Source organism: Pseudopodoces humilis, chromosome 6, assembly GCF_049639895.1.
Source record: "Pseudopodoces humilis isolate 2021_Gansu_Grassland_sample_001 chromosome 6, ASM4963989v1, whole genome shotgun sequence".
NCBI classification, from domain to species: Eukaryota; Metazoa; Chordata; class Aves; order Passeriformes; family Paridae; genus Pseudopodoces; species Pseudopodoces humilis.
The window spans coordinates 6,723,313-6,737,627 of record NC_142205.1 but is presented as its reverse complement, the minus strand read 5'-3'; the positions used below and the strand labels follow the sequence as shown (position 1 = coordinate 6,737,627).

The 14,315-nt window shown below is 37.8% G+C and overlaps 1 protein-coding gene across 3 annotated transcripts in view; it reads left to right on the top strand.

Annotated features, from left to right (window-relative positions):
* CTBP1 (C-terminal binding protein 1) overlaps positions 1 to 14,315 on the top strand; it is a 235,914-nt gene that overhangs the window by 50,482 nt on the left and 171,117 nt on the right. For all 3 annotated transcript variants that reach the window (XM_088055985.1, XM_014261908.2, XM_088055984.1), the window contains exon 2: positions 3,094 to 3,252. In XM_088055985.1, coding sequence (XP_087912111.1) covers positions 3,195 to 3,252 — 58 coding nt within the window. In that variant the 5' untranslated portion in view covers positions 3,094 to 3,194. The remainder of the gene's footprint in view (positions 1 to 3,093; positions 3,253 to 14,315) is intronic.

The window sequence follows — 14,315 nt, the reverse complement described above, 5'->3', positions numbered from 1 at the left end:
TCTTCTGTTCAGATCTAGCTGAAACTTCCTGGTCTACACCTCACTCCCTGGTTAGACTGATGCAAAGGAAATGGTCCAGGCCCTGGTCTTGTGGAATTTGTCACAACCCACACATACACAGGGTGTGTATAATTAGCCTACTGTTTTGCTCTCTGAAAAAAATTAATTTCTTAGTTTGTTTCCTTTTCATCCTCTTTCTATGGAAAAGTCATGGTTTTTGAATGGGCCTTCCTTCAAATCTTCTCACTCACAGCTAATGTTTGTCCTTTATTCATTACCAGTATTATCTAATTTGAAAATTGAATTCAAAGTTGATTTACTTGTTTATCATTTCTGTAGGATTTTCTCTCTCTGCTGGAAATATGTTGGAAAATCACTTTTCCTTTTTTCTTGAAATCTCAGAGTAAAGCTCTTCCTTTCTTAAGAAAGAGTTAAATGTTCCAGCAATACCCAGAGACATATTCTCTTTAAAAATATACTGGAATCATATGCTTAACTGAAGGAAAAACTCTAATATTGTTTGCAACAGTGTATATTTTGATCTAAAATGCATAGTGCTCTAAAGGGTTCTGTGCATTGATGGTATCTCAGATGACTTTGTAGATACTATTTGACATATAGTAAGCACTATATGTTCTTAAATTGGATTCTCACTTAAAATATTGAACTACAGGAGCCTGGTCTTAAATACTATTTGGTATTTGGTGTTCAGGTTTTTAGATCATCAGGCACTGTGCTTGTGTTTTTAATGAATTTCTCAAATACAATTATTCATGTTGTGGTTTAGCAATTGCAGTAACTAACACTTGCACAATTACAAGGCTTTTGTTTTGCTGGGAAGTGCTTCCCATATCATCATCTGCTCTTTCTGTTGGAACATGATGTGTAATAAAACTGTATGAGGGTTCAACTTAGAATGGTGTTAACATGTTAATTTATTTTTTCTCAATTATTTTTTAAACTTATGACAACTTGCTATCAATAAAATAATGTTAAAACAATGCTTGAAAGCAAAAAAAATTCCATGATTTATATGGTACACTTTGAAGCCACTGTAGACAGATAGAAAACATCTGGTGACACTTTCAGTGCTAGGTCAATAGTTACAGATGGTCTGTTCTTCACAGCTGTCATCCAGCTTTGTATGCAGAGTGACTACAGTGGAAAAATCTTTTGCTGAATGAATAAACAAAACAGCGCAAGGAGGCCAGCAGGCCTGTATGTTTCTACAAGATGGGAAATTAAATAAGCTATACAAATTTAAACCAAGACTAGTGTTTAAAATGATCATTATATTCTGGTTTGGTTTTTATGTTTTAGATCTTTCTATGTGGTAATTGAAGGAAGTAGATTGTAAAAAGGGAATGATAAGCAAATAAATTAATGACTAGTTTAAGGCAGATTCTGTGCACAGGTTCTTAAGCCAAGGCTGGTGGTTATGTAGTTCTATACTTACTTAGTTGGCTTTTAAGATTATAAAATGCATGTTAGATTTGATGTAATGCTTGTGCAGTGTTATAGCACAGCCATGTTCAGTATTGAAGAACATTGTGTTTTGGAAGAATACCAATTCTGAGAAACGTAAAAGTGAATTTCTAAAATGGCAACAGTCTTTGTTTTTTAAAAGAAGAAAAAATGGGATTCTGCATTCCTCATAAATTTTTCTTCTCCCCTTCATGATGTGATGTTACATTCAGCTGGAGTCACACACTGTGCAAAACAGCAGAAGAATCTTGTGTTTGAGGATAAAGAGGTGTGGAGGGGAAGTGAAGAGGATGATGAAGCGAATGAAGAGTTAAAAGCATGATGAATGTTGCATATTAACTTAATATTAATTTTAAAAAAAAGCACAAAAGGAACTTTATTAAAAGTCCAAATGCACCAAGCAGGGCAGTAGTGGTAAAGATACTTAGTTTAAATGTAAATGTGCAGTTCTTGATACTCGACATATTTTTCTTTATAATTTCACTCAGAGTTCATGAATCTTGATGATATGTTAATGAAATGTGCTTATGTTTGGTTTTAGTGCAGTTCAGCCTCTCGAAAGAAACAAGCAGATTTCTAGGTTCAGTCACTTGTAAGGCCATTTAATCCTATCCACTGATGTTGAAAGCTGCTAGGCAGGAATAAAAAGAAACAGGGAGGTTGATTATTTGGCTCAATTTAGTGTGCACAGTGCTTGTACTACAGTGTGCTCTGTGTTTGTTTCTCAAAGTCTACTCAGATATTGAAAGGTGAATAAAAGTGGTGCTCTGGTTATGCTTTTTAGAGCATCTGTATCTGTAGTTTTACCACATCCACTTGCTTGCATGCATTTTATATTCTACTGCTATGATTAGGTTCTCATTGAGGGATTTTTCCTTCTCTCTCCCCATCCCCCCTTCCCGCTTCTCAGTGGTTTGGCTTTAAATGCAGCCTGCTTGTTGCAATGCCTGTATGCTGCCTTGCCCAGCTCCACGGTATCTGAAAAGTGCCTGGTTGTATCTGCTGCCAAAGAGCTTTGCCTAGTCATGCATAACCTGCTCCAAATGCCATTTACTTGATAGAGATGTTGGCATTCTCTGTTGTCACCGGGATGTGCTTCCCCGTGCCTGTGCCTCTTGACTTGGTTTCCTTCAACTTCCAAGCTGAAACCCTGAATTATGTTATCATCAAGAGCCTGAAAGTTAGTAGTGAAAGGAGTATTTTCTCTCACTGTGAGCTTTGTGGTGCAAAGTTGTGGCTTTCCAATTTCATCTCAGGCGAACATGTTTCTGTCAATTTATAGGAATATGGACCTGTGCCTGCCCAAGGTGCCTGCATGAGTTCGTGGTTTGTTGAGTGGAAGGGCAGAAAAGTGTTTGCCAGTGAAAAGGCAGAGAGCAGCAGCTGTCCTGGAACATTTCCAGACTGGCTGGTCCGAGCTGTGCCGTGTGCTGTGTATCTCTGTGCTTAGAAGACAGTTTGCTGTGAAATAAATACCAGTTTACCTAATATGATTTAAGAACTTTGTGGGGTTTTTTAAATTCTTTAGATTACATACAGATAATTTCTGATCATCTGGGCAAAGGTGCCAAAAATGATGTATTTTAAAGTTTATCTTTCTGTTCACAGGTAGAAATAAGCTTATAAAAGACCCAGCATTTCTACCTGGTGGCTGGCGTGAGAAGAGCATCACCAAGCTGTGTGGGGACGTTCTTTGAGCTTCCACTTTGATGTCTCTAATGGACAAACACAAAGTGAAGCGGCAACGTCTGGATCGCATATTTGAAGGTTAGACGTTTCAGTTTCTAATGTTAACTGTCTTAGTTTTGTGGAATACTGGTATTTTCTTTTGGTCATTCAGTGTATTTTTAATTGAGTTTTAGTTCCTGTTGAGATAAAATTGAATGTGCAAAAATGCTGTTTTTTGGGTGGAAACGGATCTAGACAAATAAAAGAAACTAGTCTATGACGTATTATACAGCTGAGTTGGTTTTCACCTTAGCATTTTACAACATTGTACTCAAATACTGTAAATGATTGTAGATTTATATAAAACAACAATTGCAGAAGGGCAAGATGACCACATAGTGCTCTCAGGGCTCTTTCTCTCTACAGGCTTGCTTCATGTAGATTGATTTAACAGCTTGTATCTGATCCTTGAAAGGAAGTAAAAAGTCAGATGAAAACAAAACAAAAATTGCAGGAGACCCCCCAAATGTTAAATGAGTATTAATAAAAATAGCATGAATTCTAGTGAAAGGAGTTGTAATCATTTCAGTCTGTCCTTTTACCTTAGGTCACATATGATGAATTGCGTATTCCTGCTATTCTCTCCAAAAGGGCTTTTAAAGCTGGTATGAAAATAGGTCGAGGGATAAGTTGTACTGTTTTTAAGAATATATGTATATTCTGGTCTGGACTAAATTAATTTTTATATTAAAATGTTAGTTTCTCACTAAAAGGCAAGGGAAGAATTAATTTCTTTTTTTCATGATGGGAGACAGTGTACAGCCTAGTGGGCACATGGTCTCTGCAACATATTAAATGATGTGAACTGGAGGTAAAACCTTTGCCTCCTCCACATGTTGGTCTTGAGACCCTTTCCCAGTAGCTGTGTTGTGTGAGGAGTCCTTGGCAGTGGATTTTTACCCCTTACTTTGTGCCAATGTGAGTGTGATTCTACCATGAGCTACATTAAGAAGTTGACTCCTATGAAAACCTTTTGTTGGCATATTTTCCATTTAGGTAAATTCCTCAGTCCAGGTCACTGTTCAACTGACAGAGCAGTTGCATGGAAGGGGCAGTTGGAAAAGCTCAGTGGGGTTGCTGGGACTGTTTAGCCTAATGTAGCCAGAGAAAGGGACATTTCATCCAAATATCAAAGGATGCAGCTCCATATTTGGTGTGGGTGATTAATCTCCTTGTCAGTCTTTTAAAACTGACCAAGCCCACCCATGGTTGCCAGGTCCAGAATGTTACTGTGTCCCACCTAGACTGCCTGGCCAAGTGGCTAGTTGATCCTGCTCGCTGGAGACTGATCCCTGCTCAGAGAAATGGGGAACTGACTGCAGAGGATGATGAAATTGGGAAGGCTACCCCACTTTTCTGTGCATCTCTAGAACTGACCTGGGAGAGTGCAGGCTCCTCTTCTCTGCTCCCAGTCTCAGCTTCCCATCCTAGAGTTTCTGTATCCAACTCTTCAATAAAAAATGAAAAAATATAAACTTTTTTTTTTTTTTGCGTCTGTTAGTCAGCTGAATTGACAAGTTGTGAAGAAGAATGACAAACCTGTCCCTTTTGATGGCAGCCAGCAGTTAGAGCAGCTCAGCCCACTCAGTGCAACTTCAGCCTCCTTATAGACTTATTATATTGAGCAACAGAACAATGTAAGAGGCAGAAAGTCTGTGATAACGTGGGAAGGAACATTACCAGGGATAGAGGTGACAGACCAGCAGCCACTGTGACTGAAATAGCAGTGGCTTCCCCCAGGCTTTGTGCTCCCATCCAGTGATGCTGTTTAATCAGTGCCTTTTGTCTCGTTTGTTTGTCCCTGCCCTGCACAATTCACTGCATCCATCCTATGGCAAAATCTGTGTGGCCATGCAGTGGAGGGCATTGATCCACTTGAAAAGTAATGTAGGAAAATAAGGTTTTTTTTAGCCACCTCTCTGCTTCCTTAATCCCATTTACCAAATAGCCAGGCTGGGAAAATAGAGTGGGAAGGCTAGGCAGAAGATGATCAGGAAGAGGGGATAAAACAACAGATATTTATACATGCTTGAAATTTTATGGTTATGGGAACCCAGTTTGGCTGCCAAGTGTTGGAACTGCTCTTGTGTGTCTATATGTTCAAATGTTCTTTGAGGCTTGTAAACACATTTCCCTGTCTGATAATTTCAAAATAGCATCAAAAGGGATAAAAACTAGGGGGGATTGGTTTGTTTTATAATGGCTTTTTTTCTACATATGGTCCTGTTCAGGTTTAAAAATTAATTTTCCAGAATTGTTTTCTGATATATGTGCCTTTCATAACACAGCCTAAATATTTTATAATTTAGAAATATGTATGATGTTTTACAAAGCTCAGGGAATATAATGAGCTGTAGAGCTATTAAAGGTGGTTTATCTTCTCGGTCAGCTTTTCTGTTCATCACTTTGTGCATTGCTTTCTTCTCTTGAACTTTTCCTTAGAAGAGAATATTTTAAAGATGCACTTTATTTCTATTGCAAGTTCACTTAAAAATAAGCTGTAATAACTTACTAACTGCACTGTGTATTTTTTCATGAATTCTTGAACATAATGTAGCTTAATGCAGCTGAGTAAGTGATTTTGTCACTGAGGTACCTATGATTCCCTTTGATGATTACTTAAATATGAAATTGAATATTTGCTTTTAATCCCGAAGCTGGTTGCAATTATATTTTTTGTGCACATTTCAATGTTTTGCTATTGAAGACTATCCCTTAAAAAAGCCAGGTATTAAATTCTGGTTTCTAACTTCCACAGTAACTCATTCATTCACAATGTAACTCAACAATTCACAGTAACTGTGAATTAAGCTTAGGCATAAGGACATGATTCGAGGCACTCTGAGATGCTAATATTCAACTCACTTCACAATTTGTAAAATAACATTTAGGATTCTTCCCTTGGAGATAAATGGTATCAAGACATGTGAAGGATTAATTAGTTACTGATTATATTGTTCTTTGTCCCCCTCTCCGGTGAGGCTGGTGATTGCAAAGCATAATTATAGTAGTATACATTTGGCAGAACAGTTGGAAGTGTCACAGTGCAAAAATAAAATGTGTTCATTTTGTGGGTAATTTGGAAAATTCAAAATGTTTTTGGCATTTTGAAAAGTTGTTATCTCTAATTAAGGTATTATTGTGCTTTATATTGTAACAAACTGTAAACAATGCTGTTTATTTGCTTATATTCTAGAAATCTTTAATTAAATGCGTGCATGTTTTACTGACCATTGCTTGGCAGTTACCTTGGGATGTCTGACCTCTGTTGCATTTGTTGGGTGCTAATAGATGAAGCAGGAAGGAACAGAAGGTGATGCATGCAGGGGGAATGTCTGAATTGTCTGTGAATGGGTTTGGTGAACACTGTGAATGATTTTTAAATACATTACTTTGGCTGCCTGAGCACTGTATATTTATTATACACTGCCTTTGGTGGGTATCCAAGCTTTAGGGAGCACTGCTGGAGGAAGAAAGGAGCTTCTCTCATTTCTTCTTGCTTGTTTGCACTGGTATTAGGGATTAAAGTACAGCACAATGCTGGAAATGGAACTGGAAAATTGAGAGTGACTTTCCCAATTTGGTAATTGCTTGAAACCAGGAATTTCTTCCCAGAGCACCTCGTGTGATATTTACACAGCAAAGACTGCAACATGTGCCAAGTACAAGTCTGTGAAGACCCTGTCTGTCCCCAGACAGATGTTGGGGGTTTTTTTCCCTTCTGGTTTTGATGAAGCAAAAAGCATCTTGGCACGCAGAATGCTCAAACAATCATTTCCTATTTTTTTTTCTTTTTGTATTAATGTTATTCTTTGTATGCATGTTTCTTCATCTTTTTAAAAAGTACCCAGAAGAAAACTTGGAATGTATGTTAGCTATTTTAACAGTGATGCTTTATTACCTAAGAAATGAAGAATTGGCCGGGATTGTAAATTGGAAAAGAAAGTGCATATTAATGGGATAAATTTCTGAAATTTCAGATAAAACCTGTCATCTTTGCTTTTATGAAGGGCAGCCTTTCTTCGGGAAGGTTTGATTACTGGCAAATACCCAAGTGTGATGCACTTTGAAGGACAGTAAAAGTGCACGATAAATTAATAGTTTCTTTTCAAGGATGTCGCCTGGGCTTTCTTTCCGTATAAGGAAACATCCGTGTTTTTAGAGCTCCTTTTTTCTGCTTGAGATTTAATAAGATGCATCTTCAGTTCATAGTTGATGCGGAGTATGTTGATGGTTCCAGGAGGAATGCAGAGGGGAAAAACCAGCTTTGGATTGAATTTGGTTGTCTTCCCAAAGTGATAGAGAAATCTTGTAAAAAAGAGTTAACTTAATTAGAAGAAAAATGCATTCACTTTCCTGATTTCTTTTTCTTGTGTGTGTAATAGCTTGGCTTCTCAACAAGTGGGAAGTACCGAAGTGACAAATACCAAGTGTTTTTTCATGACCATTGATGGATCCTATCTAGTTTGTGTAAACTGTGATTTAACCCCTTGCGGTTTTGCGTGAGGTAATTAAGTTTTCTGCATATTAATAAGAAGATGGCCTACTTTGTCAAGGTCTGGGCTTTCCCTGAATTTCAAAAAGAATTTTTTACTAAAGCTGGTCTGTACCATGTAAGTTGATCTGTAAATAAGAGGAAGGAGGAATAAATGTTTCCAGGCAGTGAGTGCTCTCAGCTCTTTCTTAGGTAAGTGGGAATTGCAGATGTCAAGTTCTTCGGAGAACAAGAGCTACCAGTTTTCTTAACTGCCATCCAAATTCAAACATGTTCTTCCTTGTCTTACTTGCAACAGATACTGGAGAAAAAAAGAAAGGAAATAATAAAATGCACAGGCAATGGTAAATCAAATAGTACTTTAGAGAGCTTTCTTCCTGTGTACTGATCTTAGTTCTGGGCATACTTAATATGCCAAATGTTTCTTAAAAAGGGATTAATGGGCTGCCCTCGTTGCTTGGTGTCTTTGACAGACTTCAGAAGGCGGCTTAGTCAAGGGTTTAGGGCAGCAGAGGGAGCTAAAAGATTCCTAATATTTTATCATTTGTTTCCTAAGTCAAAGTAGCTTCTTTATAAAGTACCAATTAACCTTTGCAAAAATGTGATTTTCTAACCTTAAGTGCCTTCAGCAAATACATAAGGATTTAAACTGGAGTAAATTCCTTTTCTTTGTAGCAATCCAGTATAAATTAAATTAGGAATCAGATAGTAAGAGCTACCAAAATCTTTCTGCAGGAACAGCCATCAGACCTTTCAAGTGTAGCAAATGGGTGTGTAAGCAAACAGAGTTTTCTATGAATAGCCTATAGAAGAATATTCTATAAGTAAACCAATTTACATTCAGATACAAGCATTTTAACATAAAAATTCACACTTTGGTGCATTGCATGCAAGCATGTTTTAACAATTCAACACTGTTTTTCTGTGTTTTGTTTGTAAAAACTTTGGAAGTATTTTTGAACATGTGCTAATACAGAGAATTAGGTAAAAGTTGCCTTCAGGGAGTGGGGAGGGTATACTAAGATGAGTTGACTTTAAAATAATAACAAATGGTGCTGCCTGGAATCTCAGTGTAACAAGATTGCTTGCCTCTTTCCAAAGGAAAATTATCTGTATATTTAGGTTATTTTTACTCTACTGCAAAAGCATCCTTTATCTCATTAGAATTATAGTGTAAATGCCTTATGCACAGGCTTGTGCTTGGTTTTGGGCTTTGTCCTTAATGTCAGTATTTGCAGTGTGAAGTGTTTTTTAGCTTTCTTTTGGCTTTGTGCAGTAACCTGCATCTGAATCTTCACCTAGACAGGCTTTGGAATTGCATCCACTTAAATACTGCAATGTTGCAGAAGTATTACAGTAACAATGCAAGTTGTGTGAAAAGAGAATTGGCTTAGAAGCCCATTTTGCTCTAAATGATGCTAAATAGTAGCTGCTGATGAAAAGCTTTATTTCAGTAACAAAATTTGAGCGGAAAAAAATCTAAGGAGAAAAGAATCTGAGAATTTTAAGTTTTGCTGAAATGTTCATGTCACTGATTTAAGCTATGAATGTTGTAAAGAAGAGCTGCAATTTTGTGGTGTCCAGCATCATGCATTTATCACATTTGCGATGTTTTGTCATGTTTTGATTGGTATATTAAAATAAAATACACTGTTCAGTTATGACAGCAGCTGTGTTCAGCTGTGATCCTTCCAGAAAGTTGCATCTTGACACTGTAGTAAAGTCAAAATAATTTCCCTTAATGGTAGTGTCAAATACAGTGTAAAATACAGAAAATAATGTAGCATGACACTGGTTTTACAGGGTTGTATTAATTGTATTTGTAGTATCAGATATTTGAATCAGAACCCAGTACAAAACCACACCTCATCCTCTAATTCCTGAATAATCTTCAGAGAATTTATTCCTCCTATTCTTCTATTAATAAAAATATTTTCAGGCTAGATATTCAGCTTTTATACAGTATAGATGAGTGCCTGGTAAAAATTTTAAAAGCTTTAGAAGTCTTAAGTACTTGGTGGTAATATGTACTTATTTCTGCCTGGGGTCAGGGAAGATGCTCTGATGTTGCTTTACACTGCTCTGGAAAACTGAACTGTACAAAGATTAAGTGTCTAGGTAAACATACTGAAAAATTTACATAGTCATCTAATTAAAGCAGTCATGTTCAGCTTTCACAGAGGCAGTTCCCATCCTCAGGGAAGTGCAGTCTGAGATGCAAAAAAGGATTTTATTTTGTTTCCTCCCTTAGTGCAGTCAGGATGGGAGTGTGATTATGCAAGTGGAAACAAGAAAATAAAAGCAGAGGCAGTCTTTTAGTGCTGGAGGCTTCTGCTGCTCCATTCTTGTGTCCTGGTTCCAGGAGGTCAATATTGATCTTGAAGGGTGCCTCTCCTTTAACAGAAGGAGTTGCATGGAGGCTTTGCCAGGGAGGAAGTATCTAGCAGAGATGTCCCTCCTCATGAGAGAAGTCATTGTGGTCTGATGGGCAGGTCATTTGGAGTTAAGAAACCTGTTTTATCTTGTAGCTCTCCTGAAGTCAGGCAGCAGCTTAGAAAAACAAAAGCATCCTTCTTTTTCTGTGGCAGAAAACAGTCAGAGACATTCTGGGATGTAAATAGCAGCAGGCTGTTGTAATACTCTTGGAATCCCTCTAAAACAGGAGGCTTTGCTAATTGTGGAAATACCTGGCACTTGCTGCAGGTGAAAACACACCCTTTGGTACCGCTGGAGATCCAGAACTCTGCAGTGGTTTGTGGCTCTGCTCAGACACCTAAATAAAAAGGTTCCTCCTTCCGCCCTTTCCTATGAGAACTACATCTAAATTGCTTGTGACTTTGAGCAGATGTATTTGGGATATTTTAAAACTAGAAATTAGCTGTTAAAAATTATTCATGTTTCTCTTTCCCCTGATGCTTATTTTTCAAAGTATCCTCCCATGCACTGAATTTTCAAACCTTTCATTCTGCCAATTAACTGGAGACACAGCAAAAAAACACACCAAAAATTAAAGGCAGCAGCAGTAGGAGAGCAAAAGGGGAAGAGTAAAGACTCTTTATTCTTTTGATCCTACCTGTATTTTTCAGAAAGTTTCCTTGTGTGCTAGATAATGACACTCAAATACAATTAGACTATGACTCCTGCTAATAGGTAATCAAGAATAATTATAAGTTTTAATTAAATGCATGATAAATGCCTCTTTTTGTCAAGGAGTGCGCATTTGAAGAAATAGTTTTATTAAGTGCTAAGAAAACTTTTTCCCAGACAATTTTATCACTATTTCTTGTTCCCTGCTGTTCCTTTCTGTCTTGAAGATTGCATCAGTCACACGCATGTGGTTTTTTCCTGGGTATCAAATACCACTTAGGCAGGTGTTACTTAATTTCCACAACATCTGCCAGTCATTTTTGTGGTTGTTGTTAGTTTAGCTAACCTGCAGATGGTCATGTTTGCCCATTTGTGCAGTGCTCCACACACTCCCATGCGTGTTCCCAAGTGCTGCCCTGCACTTCCATGCAGGCATCATCAATTTATCAAACTCAAATAATTTAGTAACAGTTACATTTTCTTGCATTAAACAAAAGCAGCTGCGCTCTAGCTATCCTTATCTGCATGAATGCATAGATTGTAAAGGGCTTTTCTGACAAACAAGACAGAAGTTTAGAATTTCAAACTGGAATTTAGGGCATGTAAGTCAGAATGAGTCGACACTGATGTTTAGAAACAATATAATAATGCAGAGAATGAATTAGTTACCATAGTAACTGCTTTGTTTTAATAATTTGGTGGGGCGATGAATAGAAGAAGCTCAGAAAGAACTAGTATCACTCTTAATTACATGTTGTGCAACGAGAGAGGTTTTGTTCGTTAATAGTGGAAATTAATTTGATTTTATAACAGATTGAAGAATGAATGTATAAGTTTTACTTTGGAAAGGCAATAAGAATGATTTACAGGTTTTTTTTATTCTTATTTTTTCTACCCCCTGGGAAAAATACAATCACATTTTACATTTTATTATGGCAATGCAGATTATTGATTTCTTAACAATAAAACATGCTCAGTATATTGCATTGTAAGCGTGGCTTCAATCTGTGTGCTGTGATTTGTTGCCTGGCAGTTGTTGGCAGCCTAGCAACATGCTTCAGTCCAGATCTGCAGAAGGATGTAGACACCCAAAGTTAGGAGGTACAGGGAAGGCAGGTTTCTCAGCACTTCAAAACCCATCTAAAATCATCAGCACCTTGAAATCCCTTTGTACTTTATGGATGAAATTTAAGTACATTCTACACTTTCAAGATCACAGAATCACAGAATGGCTTGGAAGGGACCTTAATGATCATCTCATTCCAACCCCTCTGCCATGGGCAGGAACACCTTCCACAAGACCAGGTTGCTCAAAGTCCTGACCTTGCTAATTTTCTTTCCTCTTGTAGATTTGAGCAGTTTTGTGTGCGTTTTGTGCATAAGACAAGGCAGGATCCTCAAACTGAATGAGCTCTTTTGGAGGCAGATGCAGAGCGAGCAAAAGCCTCCTGTGATGGCAGGCAGCACGAGTCAGCTGGAGCCTGTTTTGCAGAAAGATGGGGGCACAGTGGTGCTTTACTCCAGAATTTCGTGTGCACTGCGTGTCCCAGCGCCTCTTGCGGACGCCTCTGTGCTGACGAGGCCGTGTCTGGAGACTGGCAGGTCTCATGGAAGGGATTACTGCTGATGTCCTACTGGAGCCTTTCACAGGGCACAGCCTCTAATTTGTGTCTGCTTTCTCATCTGGTGCCCTTTTTTTTTTAATTCTCCTTGAGACTACTGGCAGCTTTTGGCTGAAATTTGCTGGCGAGTTAAAGATTTAATTACGGAGGGCCCAGCGGGTAGATGGACAGACACAATTAGGTGAGCCCGGTTTCCTTTGAAAATCTGTCTGAAGGGTGCGTAGACACTGCAGACAGAAATAAGAAATGCCACCTGATTACTCCTTGGCCAAGGAAGTGATGTCTATCACCAGACCCAAATCATGTTCTCTCCCTAGACCAGGGAGTCTTAAAGTTAATTCTCAAAGCACTGCTCTTTATAGTGGCTCCTCAATAGGTAAAGATGTCTTCCCAGGAACAGGGAAACGTTCTGTTCCAGGTTAACATCAATCCAAAGCTGATTAGTTTTTTTGAAGGGAGGTTTGTTACCCTTTCTGTGTTGTTTGCTGATTTGTGCTGGGTAATGCAAGCTCAGCTCATTGTGTCAGGGGATAAAAAAAGGAATAACTAAGCTCAGTAATGACTCAGGAAGGGAAATTCAGGCTTCTCTGTTTCTAGTGCTTCTGTGTATGTACATTTTGGAACGAGATTTAAAACTATGGATTGTTTCTCCTCTTTGAGGTGAGTGCCCCCATCACTGGGCTATTCATGTCCTTGACACCTCCTCTCTAGTCTCATAAGAAACTTGCCCTAAAAAAAAATATTTCTAAAAGCTGTGTATCATATCTCCAGACTATCTTTTCTTCCTTCTTCCCCTATCTCTTAGCTGTATCTAAATAAAATTAAATTGTGATGGTTTTGAAACCCTAACGTGGTTTGAACTTTCCTTGGTACCTAATCCTTCACTAGAATTCTGAAATGTTTGTTAATATAATCTTAAAGTTTACAAAATCCTTTCCTGTTTAATTTTTGTGTGTCAGTCTGTGAAACTTCTCAAAATGTCAGATGATTAGATGTGTTTTGCCCCCTGTCCAAGATGTTGATGGAGGGAAGTAAAAGGAAGTTCATTCCAGAGCTGCAAACATACAACAAAGAATTTTTTAGTCATTTGCTTCCTTTTATCTGTGTTAACCATAAATGAGTGGTTATTTTATAGGTTCCTTGTGATTACAGTAATCAAGAACACAACTTTATCCTGAAATAGTTGGTGAAAGAAACTTCACAGCAACTCCTGAAAGGTGCTGGTATACCAAGACCAGCACTGATGCATCTGATAGTGTGTGGTCTTGCAATCAAATGTGGTCTTTAGCTGCCTTTTCCCCTGCAATTCTGAGTCTCATTTTCTTTGTTTTACTGCTTCTCTTTTCTAATGAGGGAATAAAATAATTTTTGTTTCATTCCCTGTTTTCTAATGTTTCTTAAATTATTCTTTGTGATATGGGTTTGTTTTTTTTTTTGCTCAGTGATACACAAGTGTATTTCCACTGAAATTCATTAGCATTAAAAGTTAATTTTTTCATTTAATGATCAACTCTGTGCCATTCACTCTGATTTTATTCTCATTAGTCTTTTATGAATGGAGACACCTCCAAATATGTTCCTAAAATCATAGTTTTCCACACAGTTTCAAATTATTTACCAGTTTACTAAGGGATCACTTATGGAAAACACTCCTGCCCTGCCTTGAAGTTGTGGATTCCTCCTTTTTAAAGAAATATGAATGGGGTTTTCATGTCAGCTCTCCTGGTGGTGCCAAAGGCTTGTTGGATACAAGCTGTGGTCTTTGCTGAGCCATGAAGTGCTCCGGAGAGATGATTGACTCGTACCTCCTAGTACAATCATCTGACTTGAAAACATGCTTGTTGAATAAAGTTTGTTGGATTGTTCTAGATAAAAACCTTGCATTTTATGCAGTTTTA